The sequence below is a fragment of the Saimiri boliviensis genome, chromosome 16, assembly GCF_048565385.1.
Source record: "Saimiri boliviensis isolate mSaiBol1 chromosome 16, mSaiBol1.pri, whole genome shotgun sequence".
Taxonomy (NCBI): Eukaryota; Metazoa; Chordata; class Mammalia; order Primates; family Cebidae; genus Saimiri; species Saimiri boliviensis.
The window spans coordinates 14,917,257-14,937,908 of NC_133464.1; the positions used below are offsets into that span (position 1 = coordinate 14,917,257).

At 51.2% G+C, this 20,652-nt stretch overlaps 1 protein-coding gene across 2 annotated transcripts in view; it reads left to right on the top strand.

Annotated features, from left to right (window-relative positions):
* The first annotated feature begins 215 nt into the window (after positions 1-215).
* SLC15A1 (solute carrier family 15 member 1) overlaps positions 216-20,652 on the top strand; it is a 63,542-nt gene continuing 43,105 nt past the window's right edge. Inside the window, exon 1 of one of the 2 annotated variants that reach the window (XM_039473278.2) lies at positions 216-356. In XM_039473278.2, coding sequence (XP_039329212.1) covers positions 353-356 — 4 coding nt within the window. In that variant the 5' untranslated portion in view covers positions 216-352. The remainder of the gene's footprint in view (positions 357-20,652) is intronic. The other variant, XM_074387518.1, reaches the window with a different exon arrangement.

Here is a 20,652-nt window from a genome sequence, read left to right on the forward strand (position 1 = left end):
TGGGGCCCCAGCCCCGACCTCCTGAGACGGCCGGCCTGGGGGTGGGGCCTGGGAATCCGCGTTGAGACCCGCCCTCCCCGGGCCTGCCGCGCTCGCGTCGGGGAATTCCCGCCGGCACCCGGGCCGGGGTCGGGGTCCACGTGCCGGGGCTCGCGAGCGCCGACCTCTGCTCCCCGCGGCACCGCCCCCCGGGTGGAGCCGGTGGCCCCGCCTCGCAGAGCTGGGACTGCACCCGGGACGGCGGGGCCGGGCCTGGACGCCAGGTCTAAGGAGCAGCACCTCCCAGGAGCGCGTCCCACCTGCTAGGAGCGCGTCCCGCCCAACGGTCGCAGGAGCCCTCGGAGCCGCAGCCATGGGTACGCTAGGCGGGGACGGGGGGCGCCGCGGGGGGCCGGCTGGGCCTTGGACTCGGGTCCCCGCCGTCACCCGGCGCTCAGAGCGGCGTGGGCACCGGGGCGCGCGAAGGGGACGCGGCGGCGGGAAGCGGGACGACCCGGAGGCCCACGGGGTCCGGGAGGTTGCGGGGCGTCCAAGGTCCTCTCCCGGGTGGTCACCGCGCGGAGGCCGCGGTGCCCAGAGGCGCCCACTCCGCCGAGGTTGCTATCCTGCCCCGCCCGCCGGTTGGGCACTGCGGTCCTAGTGTTCCCACTCTGCGGGCCCGGCGTGCGCTGCGAGCGGGACCCCGCGGGCGACAGCAGGACCCACAAAAACGCCGTCGAACTGGGCGCCTCGCGGCTGCCTCTGCACTCTCTTGCCTCTGGCTGGCGAAGGGACTCTGGAGTTCTGCAGGGAGCCCTGACCCATGAGGAGTTGGGGCCCTCTCTTTGCGGCCCCCTCTTAACGCTCTGCACTGTGTCCCGGCTTAATTGAAGGCACTTTCTGTGCCTTAATCAGCAGAGCAGCTAGGAGGCACCTTGACTCCTGCCCCCGCTTCCGAATTAACCACCCTGGACCTGAGGCAGTCTCAGGAGAATGAGCGCAGACCCGGAGAGCTGCGGGGGAGCAGCCCGGCCCGCTGCTTTCTTAAAGATGAGAAGCCCACTCAGCTCCCCAACGTTGTGCCATGGATGCCCCAGGCCAGCACTTTGCAGAAGGTGTGGCCACGTGGGTGAGGGGATCTGAGCCTGTAGACAGGAATGCCGGTCCGTGGCTGCCTCAGTGGTCCCGGTGGGGTGATGCGTGTCCTGCCCAGCCCCCGGGTGCACCCGCCCCCTGGCTCTCAGAACGCCTGCGGGGCACACCGTGTTGTGGTTCCTAAGGAGAAGCAGTGAGTTAACTGTGGCCAGCTGTGCCTGCTCCAGAAAGACCTGCAACTTCCCTCTCTGCCGGGCTGTGGCAGAGCTCAGCTCGCCAGGCAGATTCCTGGGCTGCAGTTCTGGGTCCCGCCTCAAACCAGTCCCACCTGTCACTCCATGTAACTTCGCTGGGAGGTGCTCTGAACTATTTCTGTTGATCGTCAAATACCAAATACCTGAGTAGCATCCTTGTTGAGTTGGAATTCATGACCCGCGTTTGGCACTTCAGCAGATCCAATCCGGATCGTGGTTAAAGGCAGCTGCCTGGTTGTTGGTGAAGGAATACAGTTAGCTTTCGAAGCCGCCTCGCAGATGAACTGACGCGTTCTAGTCTGCCACTGGTCCTCTCCGTTTGTTTGCAACCGACATTGGCAAAGCATGTGAATAGCAGCAAAAAAGTTTATATGCAAACACCGATTCGATTTTTACTGAAGCCCCAACTTTCAATATCAAGGGTTAGTTAGCAAATGAAAAAAAATGTTTAATGGTTGTTAAGGGGAAAGAAAGTAGTAACTTTTCAAGAACAGATCTTTGGTGCTTAGGTCATGCCAGCATTGTATCCGATCCCTCAGTCACCGAGGGGACACTTGAAGCAGTTGGTGGATGAGGCAGGAGACCAGCAGGGCATGGTCCTTAGAGAAGCTGGTGCCTCCTGCCTCTGACTTCGTCCCACTGGAATTGGAACAAATTTTCCCAGTAGATGGTTTTTCACCCTTTGAGAATCCAGGAGCAGAAGTTCTGAATGAATAGGAAAGTGAGGGAGAGGGATCAGATGAGACTCAGAACTGGACCATTAAGGCATTTATTAGACTTAGCAACAGAAGCAAGGAGAATCCACAACAGCTGACAGGGTAAATACAAGTTGCTTAGGAAGTCACCACACCCAGCCAAACCTGGCTTAGCGTCTTGGGCTCGTGAACCGCACCTCCTTTGTTTAAAGCAGTGGTCGACAGTCTCTTCTGGAAAGCGCTAGGGAGGCAATACTTTGGGTCCTGGGGGCCAGGTGGTCTCTGTGGCAACTTAATGCTCTAGTTCTAGAGCAGCTGTAGACAATAGACAAACAAGCGGGCAGACGGGTTTCAGTAAAACCTCATATACTTGGACGTTTGAATTTTCTGTAATTTTCATGTGCCACAACATAATCTTCAAAAACTTTTCTCAATCACTTAAAAATATAAGAACCATTCTTAGCTTGTGAGCCACACAGAAACAGGCGGTGGGCCAGGTTCAGCCCGCGAGCCACAGTTTAGGGGCCCTTGCTTTAGGGTCTCTTTGTACTTCTTAGAGCCTGGGGTGAGAGATGCCATTTTCCCAAGGGCTGTCCGTTGAATTAAGTCTCCAAATAGCAGAAAACTTCTTAGATGCTGGGAAGAAGCCTCGGTAAGAAAAAGCAGCCTCTGAAGCCTCCGTGGGGTCAGAGGGCTGGGGATGCTTTTGCGGAAGATTTCGACTATTTGGTCTCTTTCCGCCTCACTCCCTCATCCGAAGCTTAGCAAGACCCTATGCTACATGGACTCTGAAAATTAGGTGCAAGGCTTCAGGTTGTATGCAGCAAGCTCCCACCTCGATCTGCCAAGACCTCCATGTTGTTTGGAGATATTCACTCACTTAATGAAGGAGGCTTTCTTCTCTTCCTGCCCCACCAGGTCTCAGCCTCCTGGCTGGCCTTGTTTGTGATTCGGATGAGTTTTCCCAAGTCAGCTGCTTGGGCTTACAATCATGGGTAAGCCGCGAAAGTCCCTCACACCTGGAGAGTCCCTCCCACTCTCTCCTCCTCCTGTCAGCTCTTGAGTCAACCAGAGAACAATGTTGAAGTACCAGGGCAGCTGGTGTCCCTGCTGTAAGCTCCAGAGGTGGCCCCACACTGCAGGGACCTTTGGGAGAAACCGCCTCCTCCTAGCCGGCAGCAGGGAGAGAACTTCTAACATTGGGTTCTTTCTGGCTAAGTTTGCTCTGAGTCAGTTTTCTTTTTCTTTCTTTCGAGACGGAGTTTCGCTCTCGTTACCCAGGCTGGAGTACAATGGCGCGATCTCGGCTCACCGCAACCTCCGCCTCCTGGGTTCAGGCAATTCTCCTGCCTCAGCCTCCTGAGTAGCTGGGATTACAGGCACGCGCCACCACGCCCAGCTAATGTTTTGTATTTTTAGTAGAGTCGGGGTTTCACCATGTTGACCAGGATGGTCTCAATCTCTCGACCTCGTGATCCACCCGCCTCAGCCTCCCAAAGTGCTGGGATTACAGGCGTGAGCCACCGCACCCAGCCACTGAGTCAGTTTTCAAACTCGAGTGTGCCTCAGGTTCATAGGAGTGAGGGCTTGTTCCAGCAGCGGGGCTCGCCAGACCCCTCGCCTGGAGTCTCTGGAGCAGTAGGTGCCACGTTCCCAGGTGGAGTGATACTGCGGGTCCCAGGCCCTCACTTGGAGAACCCCGGCTCTCAAGAACCCCATTTTCTTTTTCTTGACCCCTGCCCATGTGCAAATGTTGCTACTGTGCCCTAAAAATTAGGCTGTGGGAAGATCTATGCAGTCTGGCCCGCATGTGGGTACAGGTCCATGATGATGAAGCGTTGAGTAAATTAGCAGGTAGAACTTGAGAATTAGCCGGCCGGTGCTGTCCGCGCAGGGAGGGCTGGGCGCTGCAGCTCACACCTGTAATCTCAGCATTTTGGGAGGCTGAGACAGGCGAGTCATTTGAGCTCAGACATTTGAGAGCAGTCTGGACAACATGACAAAACCCTGTCTCTCAAAAAAAAAAAAAAAAAAAAATGTGTTAGGCCTGGTGGCGCGCACCTCCAGTCCCAGCTACTCTGGAGGCTGAGGCCAGAGGATGGCTTGAGCCCAGGAGGTGCAGGTGGCAGTGAGCTAAGACTGCTCCAGCTTGGGCAACAGAGGGACTGTATCTGAAACGGCGACAACCAAACAAAAAAGTAGGGAGGGGTAGAAATGAATAGGAGCTATCATGAATGCGGCTCCCCTGGGCCCACCAGACGCTCCCAGTCCTCAGCTATGCAGGAATTTACCTCCCATGCGAGGATGAAATAACCCCGCCTTGGGGAAAGTCACGTCTTCAGGGGGCAGGAACAGAAACCCATAAACAACACTTCTACTCCGAGTTAGAGTTGAGGAAAATGAGGTACTATGAGACCAGGGAAAGCAGCAACCAGGAGTGTTTGTCTAAGCTGAAGGGTTTGCCTGCTGTGGATTTGCCCAGTTTGAATGGATGCTAAATGTTTGCACGGACCTTCACCTTTCTTACAAAATGTCTTGAGTAGAATTATTCCATTTTTTGTTCACTTGGGTTTTTTTGTTTGTTCATTTGTTTTTTGAGACGGAGTCTTGCTCTGTCGCCCAGGCTGGAGTACAGTGGCGCGATCTCGGCTCACTGCAACCTCTGCCTCCTGGGTTCAAGCGATTCTCCTGCCTCAGCCTCCCGAGTAGCTGGCATTACAGGCATGTGCTACCATGCCCAGCTTATTATTTTCGTATTTTTAGTAAAGACGGGGTTTCACCATGTTGGTCAGGCTAGTCTCAAACTCCTGACCTCGTGATCTACCCACCTTGGCTTCCCAAAGTGCTGTGATTACAGGCGTGACCCACCGCACCTGGCCGAGTTTTTTTGATTACTGATTTTTGTTACTGCCCTTTGAGTTACTGAACCATTCCAGGAAGAACAAACAGGGCTTACTTAATGGTCTAGTTAAGCCACCGGGAATCTCCTCCCTAGAAAACGGCACTGGCCACTCTATTCCCCACAGCGGAGCTGCTAAGGACTGGGGGCCTGGTGGGGAACCTTGGAGCTGAGACTCCCCAGCCAGCTGTGTTCCCACGGTGGGGGCAGCAGTCTCAGACACAGTCGCATCTCGAGTCTATGCCTTGCAGGAGAGAAAGTGGGTAGGTGCCCCGCGTGAGCTGATAAGGAAATAAATACAAGGGTCAGGCCTGAGGAGGCTTTCCACATTCTTCCGTGAGGACAGTGAAAGAGATGGCAGTGTTCTCAGCGGAGCGCGCACTGTGACTCATCATCCTGGGGTTACAGCACAGAGAACCAAGGAGTCACTCTTTCGTACCTTTATTCTTTGGTTTCAGAAGCTGGAAGTCTATTGCAGAGGACGGCGGACCCTGGGGTCATCTCATGGGTGTGATTTCAAGGGGGCTTTGTCAGCCAGGCAGGGCCACACCCCTGCTCTCCGCCCCTCTGGTTTTGGGGGTTTAGGTTGCATGCAGCTGTGAGAACACCGTGAAAGCCTGGGCTCAGCAGGTGCGAAGTGCCACAGCTGCAGGGCAGAGGGACAGGGTCTTCCACAGGGGCTTGAGGAGGAGGAAGATGCAGTTCCTCTCCCGGTTCCTAGACTGGAAACTGCTCAAAGGCCCTCGCTGGCCTGCAGAAAGGAGTCTCTCACTGGAGAGAGAGATTTGAGTCCTCCAGGTACCGTGTGGGGATACGTAACAACAGGTACATGTTCAGAGGAAATTTTGGTTCAGAGATCAGATTGACAACTAGAAAATTCACACAATGTACTTACATAAAGAGCTTCATTAAAAGTTCCCAAACTGGGCAGTTAAAACTTCTACAATCTGCCTCCAGTGACAAGATTTTATTCTAAGTTCTATTAGGACATGGCAGACATTTATACATTTGAGATGTTCTTGAGGAAATACACCTTTTGTTCCATTAAATCAAAACACCTTGCAGAGAAAAGAGAACACTTATACACTGCTGGTGGGAGTGTAAATTAGTCCAACTATTGTGGAAAGCATTGTGGTGACGCCTTCAAGAACTACCATCTGACCCAGCAGTCCCATTACTGGGTATATACCCAAAGGAATAGAAATCATTCTACCAGAAAGACGCCTGCACACATATGTTCATTGCAGCACTAGTCACAACAACAAAGACATACAATCAACCTAGATGCCTGTCAATGAAAGACTAAAGAAAATGTGGTACATATACACCGTGGAATACTATGCAGCCATAAAAAAGAACAAGATCATGTCCTTACCAGGAACACGGATGGAGCTGTAGGCCGTTATCGGCAGCAAATTAACAGGAACAGCAAACTATATGCTGCGTATTCTCACTTATAAGTGGCAGCAAAATAATGAGAACACAAAGACACCAAGAGGGGAACCACGTGCACTGGGGCTACTTGAGGGTAGAGGATAGGAGGAGAGAGAGGTTAGGGAAAAACAACTGTTGGATACTAGGCTTAGTACCTGGGTGGCAAAATAATCTGTGCATCAAAACCCTGAGCCATGAGTTATCTGTAGAACAGACCTGCACATGTACCTCTGAAATCAAAGTTAAAATATTAAATATTACAAGTTAAAAAAAATGAAACTCGAAACACCTAAGCTCACGTGGCGTATTTGTTCCTGTGGCGGCCATAGCAAAAGCACCACAAACTGGGGAATATGAAGCAACAGAGAAGTCTACTCTGTCAGTCCTGCAGGCTGGGAGCCCAGAATCAAGGGGTCCGCAGGGTCACACCCATTCCGAAGGCTCTATGGGAGACGGTTTGGGACCTTCCTCTTGCTCCTGGAGTGGCCGGTGGTCCTTGGCATCTCTTGGCTTGTGGACACGTGCCTGCTGTCTCTGCCAGCCCATCTGTCTCCATGTCGCTTGCCCTCCTCTTAGGAGCACACTACTCACGTTGGATGAGAGACCACCCTGTCCCAGGATGACCTGGTCTTCACTAATTTCATCTGCAACAACTCTATTTCCGAATAAGATCACCTTCTGAGATTGTGGGAAGCATGTGAATTTGCGGGGGATGGGCGGGATACTATTCAACACCCAACATGGAAACAGAAAGCGTCCTTTCTGAAGTATGTCTGTGGCTGAGAGACGACTTTAGGTAGAAAACGTTCATAGTGTAGGGATAACTCCACCACGGTCGGCATCCTCAGCTCGGAAGCTACATTTGGTGACCAGTGTCTTCCCGCCGCAAGACAGATGGGTTTCCTGGTCATAGCTCTGATCAACTGTAAACGGTCCACTTAGGAAGAGAGTTGATATGTAGAAAACAGGCCCTAGGCCAGGCGCGGTGGCTCACGCCTGTAATCCCAGCACTTCGGGAGGCTGAGACAGGTGAATCATGAGGTCAGGAGATCGAGACCATCCTGGCTAACCTGGTGAAACCCCATCTCTACTAAAAAAAATAAAAATTAGCTGGGCATGGTGGCGCACACCTGTAGTCCCGGCTACTTAGAAGGCTGAGGCAGGAGCATCGCTTGAACCCAGGAGGCGGAGGTTGCAGTGAGCCGAGATGGCACCACTGCACTCCAGCCTGGTGACAGAGCAAGACTCCATTTCAAAAAATAAAAGAGAGAGAAAAAGAAAACAGACCCAGAGTGATATAGGAGACACACAGGCAATTTACCTCCAGTTCTAAAAGCAGCGTTCCCATTCTGCTGATGCTGACTATGGATCTACAGATAAGGTTTCCAGGCAACCTTTACGCTCAGTGTTTCACTTTTCCGTTTTTTTGAAAAATGTAGCTGTTCCGGCGATGCATGCTAATTTGAAAATTCTAAGAGAAGCGTGAAAAAAAAAGGCACCTGACATTTTTATGGAAAGTTGTTAGATAATATCTAATGACATTTAAAATACACCTGTTTTAACAGCGTTCTGCTTCTAGACCTTTCTTACAGATATCCTATGACGGGAAAGAGGCATGTGCAACCCAAGTATTAGATTGGTACAAAAGGAACTGCGGGTTTTGTCATTACTTTTAATCTATCGTGTGGGTGGAAAACTTGCGTTCTGTTTTACACCCTAACTTCACACTCAACCATGATTGTAAAGCATTTTTTTTTCTAATTATAATTTACCACTTAAAAAAAAGTGTGTGTATAAGTTAGGGTCTTGAACCTCATTGCCTTGAAAAACAACCCTCCGAAAGACCAGGAGATTGGGTGGGTTTTTTGGTTGCTGGGTTGGTTGTTTCGTGAGACAGTCTCACTCTGTCACTGTGGCTGGAGTGCAGTGGCACACTCACAGCTCACTGCAGCCTTGACCTCTCTGGCTCAAGCAATCCTCCTGCCTGAGCCCCCCCAAGTAGTTGGGACTAGGAGCACGTGCCACCACGCTTGGCTCATTTTGGGATTTTTTTGTAGAGGCAGGTTCTTGCCACATCGCCCAGGCTTGTTTCCTTTTAATTTAGCGACACTCACACGTCTTTAGTGTCATGTTCTCCTCTGACAATGTACAGTATTGTCAGGGCCACCATTTCTGTTGCCTGTCGGGTGTGTGGAGCCGATGCTGTCCCGGAGGCTGGTATCTGCTTCCCTTCGTGGTTTTGAGTTCCATGTCTGTCTTCCGAGGGTGCTGGGCAGAAAGCCCCCACCTCAGCAGAACCCTCGGGGAGCCCCTCACCACCTTCTTATTCTCTTGTGTTCTGGGAGGACCGCCAGGCATCTGCTGGGCCTCAGGTCAGCGGCAGTCAAGCCTTGGCCTGGTGGCCTGTGAGCAAGGGCCGTGGGGTAGGCTGCTCCCCGCACGGCCTCACGCCCAGTCACCTGATAAACCCACATTCTCCCTGCGGCGCCAGTTTCCTTAGATGCTTCTAAGTTAGTTTCCTGCTGTTAGGGTTTAGTGTGATTTCTTCGTTCTTGGAGTCTGATGCCTCATTTGCTTTTAGCGGTGGTGCGGGAGAGAGAAGCAGGACTCTGATGACAGCGGCATTCTGAAAACCGCGCGTCAGCGTCTTCTGGGTTTATGTTTCTATTTGTTGCTGGATTAGAGGAACTGTAGCTTCCTAGTGGGGAAGAAGGTAGCTGTGGAAGGGATAACTTTTTTTTTTTTTTTTTTGAGATGGAGTCTCTGTCTGTCGCACAGGCTGGAGTGCAGTGGTAGGATCTGGATCTCAGCTCACTGCAACCTCCACCTTCTGGGTTCAAGCAATTCTTGGGCCTCAGTCTCCTGAGTGGCTGGGATTACAGGCGTGTAGCTAAATTTTGTATATTTAGTAGAGACAGGATTTCACTGTGTTGACCAGGCTGGTGTCAAGCTCCTGGCCTCAAGTGATCCACCCGCCTCGGCCTCCCAAAACGCTGGGATTACAGGAGTAGAGCTAATTTTTGTATATCTAGTAGAGACAGGAGTTCACCATGTTGGCCAGGCTGGTCTCAAGCTCCTGGCCTCAACTGATCCACCCGCCTCAGCCTCCCAAAACGCTGGGATTACACACGTGAGCCACCATGCCTTCCTCTGAAAAGGAGGCTATTTCTATGAAGAGCAGTTGAGGACAGACGCAGCTGGGTGTGGGCTATGCCCTCATTGCGGTCGCAGCGGGAGGACCCCTGGTATGGAACGCGGCCCATGCTCCGGTCACTAGCAGTGCAGCCACCAGCGACACCTCTTCTGATTGGAACTAGTGGCGCTGGTTCACTTGTCAGGCCAAGCCTCCCTGGGCTGCATCTGGCCCGGAAGCCCACACTTTTCTAAGGCACATGAGAATACCAGGTGGACAAGCAGAGCCCCCAAGGGTGGGAAAGGCGGCAAACCATTCCAATCCAAGAAGAAAAGAAATCAGCAAGCCAGGCAAGAAACAGCCTCAACAAGAGCTGCTCCGGAAACAAGGGCTTTGAGCTACAGGCACTGAATTTCTTCTAGAGCTAAATTGACTCTGCGGGTAGAAGATCCCATTTAAGGAAAGAAAAACGCTTTTCATTGCTCCATCAAAGCTTATCCATTTGGGAAAAAACATCAAACCAACCATGTGACGCCAGGCACCCACGTCCTTCCTCTTTCCCGCCACCCACCCCGTCCTCAGGGCAGTCACAGTGAAGCCTGGTGCGGGTCCTGCTGCTGCTTTTTGAAGTGGCACACGCTTTATTTTCTTAAGAACTGAGAGAGACATCCGATGCCACAGGAGGCTCTGTGACATTTTTCCAAAGTAGCCCGGCTCGCTCTGCCAGGGCAGCTGTAAAGGGTCTAAAGAGCCCTGATGAGATGGGAGAGAGGATGTGGGAGGCCGAGGAGGCAGAGAGAGCCCACGTGGACATTGAGTTCTGAAAGGGCCCGAGTGGAGAGAGAAAAGTAGGCATGTGGATGGACAGCTGGGACGGAGGAGGATGGAGTCACAGTCAGACCCTGGGGGGCCTTGAATGCCGGGCCGGGAGTACAGCTTCACCCGCAGGAAGGAGAGCGCACGCAAGCTTTGAGAGCAAGATTCTCCACTGGAGGAAGCTTAGGTCGGTGGTGTGGACAGCGGACAGCCCAGGTGGAGTGACGAGCCGAGCAGGTGACCCTGGACGGGGTCATGTCTAGCAAGCGCCGCCCTGCCCCAGGCTCATTTCTGCATCCGATGACTAGCATGGTTGTGGAGCAACTCCTGCCTGGTGCACACTAGAGCAACGTCCACTTGAAAAGCAGTTCAAAAGGCAGTATGATGCTTGCCACGGCAGATACAAATGCAATGCCACGACGGCTGGAATTCGAGAAGACGGACTTTGCTCGGGTCCCCACCATCCTCATCCCCATGGCCTGACTTCCAGTGTGAGGTCCCCAGACCCTCCTTCTTTGGGTCAATGTAAACGACCCTGGAGGGGGTCTTTCTTCTTCGATGGCCACCTCCTCACCCCTGCCAGGTTTCTCTATGGTAAATTTTTGTCTTTATTTTAAGTCAGTCCTTTCTAAAGATGCACTCACACTCAGTAAAGACTCTGCCAAGTTGTCTTCCTGAGATACAGTGAATAAAAAAAACTCACTGTATTCATGTAGATTCCATCTTAATAACTAACTTTCAGAGAAAGTGGTAGATTGTGTCAGTTTGTTCTTGCAGTGGTATAAAGAAATACCTGAGACTGGGTAATTTATAAAGAAAGAGGGTTTAATTGGCTTATGGCTCTGCAGGCTGTACAGGAAGCACGTGCTGGCATCTGCTCACCTCTGGGGAGGCCTCAGGAAACTTACACTCATGGAAGGCGAAGGGGGAGCAGGCATGTCACATGGCTGGAGTAGGAGCACCGAGTGAGGGGGGAGGTGCTACACACTTTTCAACAACCAGATCTCATGAGAACTCACTATTGTGAGGACAGTACCAAGGCAGGGGGTGCTAAACCATTCATGAGAAACTGCCCCCACGATCCAGTCTGTCCTCCCCAGGCCGCACCTCCAACATTGAGCATTATATTTCAATATGAGATTTGGGCAGGGACACACATTCAAACTGTATCATTCCCTCCGGCCTCCCCAAGTCTCATGTCTCTCTCACATTTCAAAATACAATCATGCCTTTCCAATAATCCCCCAAAGTCTTAACTCATTCCAGCGTTAACTCAGAAGTCCGAGTCCAAACTCTCATCCAAGGCAAGGCAAGTCTTTTCTACCTACAGGCCTGCACAATCAAAAACAAATTACTTATTTCCAAGATACGATGAGAGTATAGGCATTGGGTAAACATCCCCATTCCAAAAGGGAGAAATTGGCCACAAGCAAGGAGTTATAGGCCCCACCCAGGTCCAAAACCCAGTAGGGCAGTCATTAAATCTTAAAGCTCCAAAGTAGTTTCCTGTAACTCTATGTACCACATCCAGGGCACGCTGATGCAAGAAGTGGGGTCCCAGGGCCTTGGGCAGTTCTGCCCTTGTGGCTTGGCAGTGTTCAGCTCCAGAGCCTGCTCTCACGTGCTGTTGAGTGTCTGTGGCTCTTCTATGCTGAGGGTGCAAGATGGCGGTGGATCTATCATTCTGGGGTCTGGAGGATGGTGGCCCTCTTCTTACAGCTCCACTAAGCAATGACTCAGTGAGGACTCTGTGTGGGGGCACCAACCCCACCTTTCCGCTCCATACTACCCTACCAGAGGTTCTCTGTGAGCTCCACCCCTGCAGCAGGGCTTCTGCCTGGACATCCAGGCTTTTCCATACATGCTCTGAAATCTATGCAGAGGCTCCCAAGCCTCCTTCACTTTTGCAGTCTGTGGACACCTGCAGGCTTAACACCATGTGGAAGCCACCAAGGCTTATGGCGTGTGCCATCTGAAGCAGCAGCCTGGGCTGTATCTAGGGCTCTTTGAGCCAAGGCTGGAGCCTAAGCGGCTGGGATGCAAGAAGCAGCGTCCTGAGGCTGCATGGGGCTGTGGGGCCCTGGGATGGCCCATGAAACCATTCTTCCCTTCTAGGCCTCCAGGCTCTGTGATGGAACAAGGATGCCATTTAGGTCTCTGAAGTGCCTTAGAGGGCTTTCCTCCATTGTCTTGAGTGTCAGCACTTGACTTCTTCCTGTTATGCAAATACCTCTGGCAAGTGGTTGCTCCACAGACTGCTTGAATTTCTCTGCTGAAAATGCATTTTCTTTCTCTGCCACATAGCCAGGCTGTAAATTTTTCCAGCTTTTACACTCTGCCTTCTCTCTAAATATAAGTCCCAGCTTTAAGTCATTTTATTTGCTCTCACCTATGAGCATAGGTTTCTAGAAGCAGCCAGGCCACATCTTGAACGCTTTGCTGCTTAGAAATTTCTTCTACCAGATATCCTAGTGTAACTGGGGTTGCGGGACATGGGGAAGGCTCGGCTCCCTCCCCCCATGAGATGTGCCCAGGGTTCTTGGGTTCTCTCACCCAAGAATGGGGAGAGGGCCCTGGCAGCATGGTGAGTTCATTCAAGTAACTATCGGACCCAGAGAGTTTTGCAGAGAGTGATTTATTAGGCAGAGAGAGAGCGAGAGAGACAGAAGTAGAGAGAGCTCCCATGCTTTTGTGGAGGGGATCCCAGAGAGGGGTATCCCTACAGGGAGAGAGGGAGAGACAGCTTCCACATTGCCATGGGAAGGAATCCAGAGTGTAGTCCCTATAGGTACGTGAGTAGGGGGAATTTTAACCCCAGAGTTACTCCTGCCCCATTCAAAATCTCATCCAGTGAGAAGAGCTTTTCCAAACTTCCTCTGGAGAGACTGATCTTCAACTCTAATATTGAATAGGTTGCCTGGCCCGCAATCAAAGCCTCCTCCCTCTGAGCTTTTGGAGGGCTTTCTAAACAAAGGAAGCTCACCTGGGCTTTCTACCCAGCCCGTGCGTGGGAAAGTTAGACAAAGAACTCTTGGTTCCCAGATGGGGACATGGATGAAGCCCTGTTGGGCATGTTGTGGGAAATTTCTGCCTTGGAAACCACACCCCTTGTGGACTCAGTTTTCCTTGAAACAATCCCTCAATAGGTCATCACTTCCAAGTTTAAACTTCCAGAGATTCTTAGGGCATGGACACAATGCAGTCAAGTTCTTTGCGAAGACATAACAAAAGTAACCTTTGCTCTAGTTCCCAATAAGTTCCTCATTTCCATGTGAGACCTCTTCAACCTGACCTTCATGGTCATGTCACTATTTGCATTTTGGTCACAACCATTTATCCAGTTTCTAAGAAGTTCCAAACTTTCCCTCATCTTCCTGTCTTCTTCTGAGCCCTCTACACTCTTGTGACCTATACCCGTTCCAAAGCTCCTTCTACATTTCCAGGTATCTTTATGGCAATGCCCCATCCCTCAGTACCATTTCTCTGTGTTAGGACATTCTTGTATTGCTACAAGGAAACACCTGGGTAATTTACAAAGAAAAGAGATATAATTGGCTCACAGTTCTGCAGGCTGTGCAGGAAGCCTGGCAGCATCTGCTTCTGAGGAGATCTCTGGAAGCTTCAAATCATGGCAGAAGGTGAAGAGGAAGCAGGCATGTCATATGGCAATAGCAGGAGCAAGAGAGAGTGAGGGCGAAGATGCTACATACTTTAAAATGACCAGATCCAAGGCCAGGCGCAGTGGCTCACGCCTGTCATCCCAGCACTTTGGGAGGCCGAGGTAGGTGGATCACTTGAGGTCAGGAATTTGAGACCAGCCTAGTTAACAGGGTGAAACCCTGTTTCTACTAAAAATACAAAAATTAGCCAGGCATGGTGGTACGTGTCTGTAATCCCAGCTACTTGGGAGGCTGACACAGGAGAATTGCTTGAACCCAGGAGGTGGAGTTTGCAGTGAGCTGAGATCACACCACTCTGCTCTAGCCTGGGTGACAGAGCAAGACTCCATCTCAAAAAATAAAATAACCAGATCTCACAAGAACTCACTCACTGTGGCAAGGACCAAGAGAGCTGGTGCTAAAGCCCCCGTGATGCCATCACCTCCCACCAGGCCCCACCTCCAGCACGGGGGATGACATTTCAATATGAGATTTTGGTGGGGACATACCTGCAAACTATATCATAGATGAAGAAATGGAAGCCCAGAGGTTAAGCACCTTGCTCAAGGCTGCAGGGCCAGAAGAAATGTCTCTACACTGAGGTTCGAGCTCTTGATTCCAAAAGCCCACATCCTTCCACTGGCTAGATGCAGGGGCAATATTGAGAACGTTCTCTCCTTAACTGAAAAGGCGCTTTTGCCATTAGCAAGGCCATTACCTTCCTGGGGCCTCTTGTGGGACCCACTTTGTCAATTTGACTCCTTTACTCCTGGCTTATGAAAGCATTTCCAGAGCAAGCACCAGAGCTTAGATTCTGCCTAATCCAGTTTAAAAGGCAGGTGCCCAGTATGCACGGCTAAGCTCCAATAGAAAAATATAGTTTAGGAAAAAATTAATATAAAGAGCATTTCACCAACAAACAAAATGTGGCAGGAAATTTGAGTCTTAGTTATATGTAAGGAGTGACTAAAGACCGGTATATACAGAGTTTGGGGCAAACCCATGTGTATTCGTTTCTAATTACCACTACAGCGAAGCCCCACAAGCTTCGTGGTGTACACAGTGCCTTCCTGTAGTTCTGGAGGTCAGAAGTCCACAGTGGATTTGGGACTTCAAAATCAAGGTAGTGGCCAGGCTGCATCGAAAGGCTCTCAGGGAGAACCAGTATCCTTGCCTCCTCCAGGCTGCCGCATTCCCTGGCTTCGGGACCCACCCTGCAACAACTGTCATCACTCCCCTGCTTTCACCTTTTCTGACTTTTTAGGACACTTGTGATTGTATTGGGTCCACCTGGATAATCCAAGTTAAACTCTTCATCTCAAGGCCCCTAATTCAATCATATCTGCGAAACCCTTTGGCCACAGGAGGAAACATATTCCTGAATCCCAGCGATTATGGTATGGACATCTCCAAGGGCCCACTGTTCTGACCACCACACCATGGAATTTCAGAAACACATCCTCAAAACAGGAGCGGAAGCTTACAGTATTCCCTCAATTTCACTCTTGGTCACGAAAGAACACAGTTATCTTTCCGCCTGAAAGTGAGGGCTTCTCTCTTAGACCTCAGCAAAAAGCCTTGTTCCTTCTGACCTCTGAAGTCCAACTCCTGGAAGTGCATTCTCTGCAGTCTGTCAGTTGCTGACAGAGTTATTAATTTCTAGGTAATAAAACATAGACTTTCCATCCCAAAATGGTTCAAAATATGAAACATGCTTTATATAAATAGTAGGAAACATTCACATGAATGGGAGATTTCACTGAGTAGTAGGGAAGAGGGGAGTCTCTTGTTTTCTCCGGCGTTTCCTGTTCCCCTCAGCCCCCAAGTCAATAATCATATAAATGTATAATAGACACTTACTTCATTACATTCTTTAGCCAAAAGAAGAGCAAAACCACTGCTGGGTCTAGAATAGAAAGAAGAGCCTGCATTTATTCAGTGCTGACGATGTATCGGTGCTAAGGAAGCCAGTCTGATGGGAAGTCCAGATTCTAAGCTGGGTTTGGCTCTAGCCAGTAGTTCACACAAGGGACCCCAGAGTGATATAGAAACACTTGGCTACTTGAATATGCCTCTGAGGTTTTCTAGCAGGGAACCAACATAAACACGAATGCACCAAAGTAAACAGAATCTTGTGATAGCTGATACTTGAGTTCGGTCTTAAGTCCCGATGTAAACAGGAGTTCTGCACTTGAGCTTTCTAAGATAGCAATCCTGTTGACACAGGCCTATTAAGATAAGAAATGCTGACTGCAGTGTTACACCCCATAGATAGCTCTTGATTCTATAAAAGAAGCGTTTAGCAACCTCTGCCCTGTAATAATAAATGCAGTTCTTAGAATACACGCTTTTGGAAAACAGGATGCCTTCTCGGTGATGGCTGGGTACTGTCTCAGATCTACACTTTAAGGGATTTCCTTTTCCATAATTTAGTTCCGCGTGCGATGATTGTTAAGACCTAAGCTTTCTGAATGGCCTCTTTTCTGTAACTGCAGTACATGTGAAGTAGACAAAAGCTTTACCACTATTGTGAAGCAAATAACAGGTTCAAAATATTTAGCAAAGACAGAAGAACAACTCCGGAAAGATGAAGTCTCCCTGCAAATAAAACTCCGGGGAACACAGGAAAGGGTTACCATGAAGCCCGGAGCTCTCTCTGCTGGGTTTGGGTTTTCAGAGTTCACTCCTGCTTCCCTGAAGGGGGCCAGGGATAAGACAGGCCTTTGTGTGGCTCCACCCCTCTCGTTGGCTTTGGGAGGCAACAGTAAGGCCATATTACCCAAAGTCTCAGCAGGCGAAGCACAAGGTGGTATTGCCATGTCCTGAAGACCGAGCAGCGCTGGGCGCCTATAATCCCAGCTACTCGGGAGGCTGAGGCAGGAGAATCGCTTGAACCTGGGTGGCAGAGTTTGCAGTGAGCTGAGATGGCGCCATTGCAGTCCAGCCAGACGAGTGAAACTTCATTTCAAAAACACACACACCATACACACACCGCCCACATGCACACCGCACACACGCACATGCGCACACACACCACACACACACCTCACACGCGCACACACACACCGCACACAGACACACCACACACACCGCACACACGCACACCGCACACCACACACACGCACATGCGCGCACACACCACACACACCGCACACACCACACACACCGCACACGCACACCGCACACACGCACATGCACACACACACCACACACTGCACAGCAGTGACACTTTGCACCCACAGCCTGGTTTGCACTGATCTTGCAAAACGCACACGTGCCGGACCAGCCCTTCCTAGGCTGGCGCTTTCCCCGCGCAGTGTGACCGGCGGCCCAAGTCCACAGCAGGTGCACTGCGTCACCACGACCCTCCCAGGACACAGAGGCCACGCTCCGCACGGGAGGGCTCGGGCACAGAAAGACGCCGCGGGGGACGGGGCCGCACAGGGCAGCGTGGACCCTGGGCCTGCTAGATGAGGGGGAGGAACCGCTCCGAAACCTGGAAGGAGAGAGTCAGGTGGGAAGGGAGACGCTGGAGAAGCCGCGACTGTCGCTTGAGGTGCCGGTCTGAGGGGACCTTTCAGGGAGGACGCCAGAAAAACAAGTATCCCAGCGTTTCTTCTTCCCTCTGATCTCCCCCGTGGCCCAAACCCAGTGGAAACCAGGCTGGGACCTGGATGCGATCCCCGCGGGTCAGCCCCGGAGCGGGCCTGGAGCGGCCACGGGCCCACAGGGCAGAGCTGACCTGAGCGCGGGGCTGGTGACGGAGCAGCGGGGTCTTGGGAAGCTCGGTCCACAAACACCGTTTCCGCCCTGCGGGAAGCGGCGCAGGGTCCCGAGGACTCTGAGGAGGTCGCGTCTCCCCCGTAAGGAAGCCCTGAGTACCGTGGGATTCGCAGCACTCTCCCAGCAACCCTGCAGGGTGGAGGTCGCCCTCGTTGGATTGTTGGGCTACCCCGGAACAGATGGGCCCGGCCTCCAGGCAGCCCACAGGTGCCAGCGTGGGACGTGGCCGCAGGGCTGACTCTGTGGCCTCATTCTCGGCCTACTGCCCGGGAAGCTGCCCCATCCCACGGCGGCTCTGTCTTGGGAGGAACCCGGGTTATTCGTGTGGAGGAATCTCTGTCCAGAACTCCTAACAGGCAGGAAGTTAGGAGTGGGGTCCCGAGAAACCAGGACAGTGAATGCCCCCTTAGGGCAAGGACTAAAATAGCATCTAAAATGCTCTTTCTTTCTTTTTTTTTTTTCTTTTGAGACAGTGTCTCACTCTGTTGTCCAGGCTGGAGTACAGTGGTGAGATCTCAGCTCACTGCAACCTCCACCTCCCAAGCTCAAGGGATTCTCCTGCCTCAGCCTCCTGAGTAGCTGGAATTACAGGCGGCCACCACCACGCCCAGCTAATTTTTGTATTTTTAGTAGAGGTGGGGTTTCACCACGTTGGCCAGGCTGGTCTTGAACTTCTGACCTCAAGTGATCCACCCACCTCAGATGGAAGTGTGAGATACCGTATCCGGCCCTAAAATGCTCTTAAATGGGCAAAAATGCAAGACCATCTGGTAGGAGTCCCTGGGGCCACGCTGAGCTGCAGGAATGGAAATAACCCCAGCACAGGCCGCCGGGATCAGGAGGGAAGGCGCCTGCCCAGGAAGGGGTGGTGAGGCCTGGAGGGCCCTGTGGTCGGGGTCAGGAAGGGAGTTCCTCTGCCAGGGTTGTGGTTTCGTTTGTTGTGGGATAGGGCTTTGACCTTGCATGTAATGAAAAGACAAGGCAGTAAATCTGCAAGAAGGTCCCCAGAGGGAAACAGTGTGGGGGATGGAGGTAGGCCCTGTGGTGGAGGCTTCAGCGTGCTGCACGGCTCCTGTATTGGATACCTGGCATGGTCTTTCTGGTGCTTGGAGCCAGGGCAGTGATAAAACTCGCTTATATAGAGCCATCAGGCAGCAGGACATCACAGCCTGCATGTGGTCCTCCGAGTGCAGTGTCCAGACCAGTGGCATTGATGTCACCTTGACTCTTGTTAGAGATGCAAACTTCAGGTGTAGGGAAGTGCGCCTTCTCAAACGCCAGCCCCAGTGGCTGCCACTGACTTCCAGTGGAGCTGCTTTTCGTATGGGCAGCTCTGCTGCAATTTGCAACACATGGGTTGCCATAGGGCCTTAAGGATTTAAAAGTTGTTGTGCATACATAATAATTATACATATTTATGGGATACATATGATATTTTGATAGAGGCATACAATCAGTAGTGATCAAATCTGGATATTTGGGACATCCATCACCTCAAACCTTGATCATTTCTTTGTGTGGGGAACATTCCAGATCTTCTATTTTGTTTGTTTTTTGTTATTTGTTTTTTTGACGGAGTCTCACTCCGTGGCCTAGGCTGGAATGCGGTGGCGTGATCTTGGCTCATTGCAGCTTCTGCCTCCTGGATTCTAGTGATTCTTCTGCCTCAGCCTCCCCAGTAACTGGAATTACAGGCACTTACCACCACACCCAGGTAATTTTTGTATTTTTAGTACAGATGGGGTTTCACCATGTTGGTCAGGCTGGTCTTGAACACCTGACCTCAAGCGATCTGCCCATCTCAGTCTCCCAGAGTGCTGGGATTACAGGCGTGAGCCACCACGCCCAGCCTCTATTTTGAAATATACAATAAATTGTTCATCATGGTCACCGTCTTGTGCTACCAAACGCCAGCTCTCATGCCTTCTACAGGACCATGTTTTTGTATCCACAAACCTTGCTTCATCCTCCCGTCTTCCCCTACCCTTCCCATCCTCTTGTAACCACCATTCTACTCACTACCTCCATGAGATCAACTTTTTTAGCTCTCATATATGAGTGAGACCACGTGATATCGATCTTTCTGTGGCTTATTTCACTTAACCTGGTATCCTCCAGTTTCATCTGTATTGCTGCAAATGACAAGATCCAATGACAATCTTCATAGATATAGAAAAAAAAAAAAATCCCAAAATTCCTGTACAACCACAAAAGGCCTCAGAAAGCCAAAGTCATGCTGAGCAAAAAAAGAAAAAAAAAAATAGGGCTGGAGGTACCACCTGTTGTCAAAATATATTACAAAGCTCTAGTAACCAAATCAGCATGGTACTGGCATAAAAACACATAAACCAATGAGACAGAAAAGAGAACCCAGGAATAAATGCATGCGTTTATAGCCAACTCATTTTTTTACAAAGGTGCCAAGAACAAACACTGGGAAAAGAACAGTCTGAAGATTAATTTTCTAGTGTAATGACTTCCAAAGCACACTGCCTGGACCAGTGGCAGCTCCCACATCTGGGAGCTTGTTAGAAATGCAAGCTCAAGTGTCCGTCTCAGGCCTACAGAATCAACAACTCTGGGAGTGGGGCCTAGCTCTCTGTTCTTGCAAGTCCTACAGTGACTCTGAGGCACACTCCAGTGTGAGACCCACTGCTATGGGGTCACCGATTCCTAGATTCCTAAAAGAGGTGGAGCATGTTCAGGGAGGCCTGGCAAGAAACAACCCTAACATAAGAAAATAGGGGCGGGTAAGGGGGAAAGGGATGGATGCCCCATGGGAAACAGCCTAGCGTGTGATAGACGCGGATGAACACAGGGCAGTGTGTTTGTGCAGGAGCAGAGTGAGAAGTTGTAAAGACCAGAGACAAGGGCACAGCTCAGCTCTTGTCAAAATTCTGGGAGA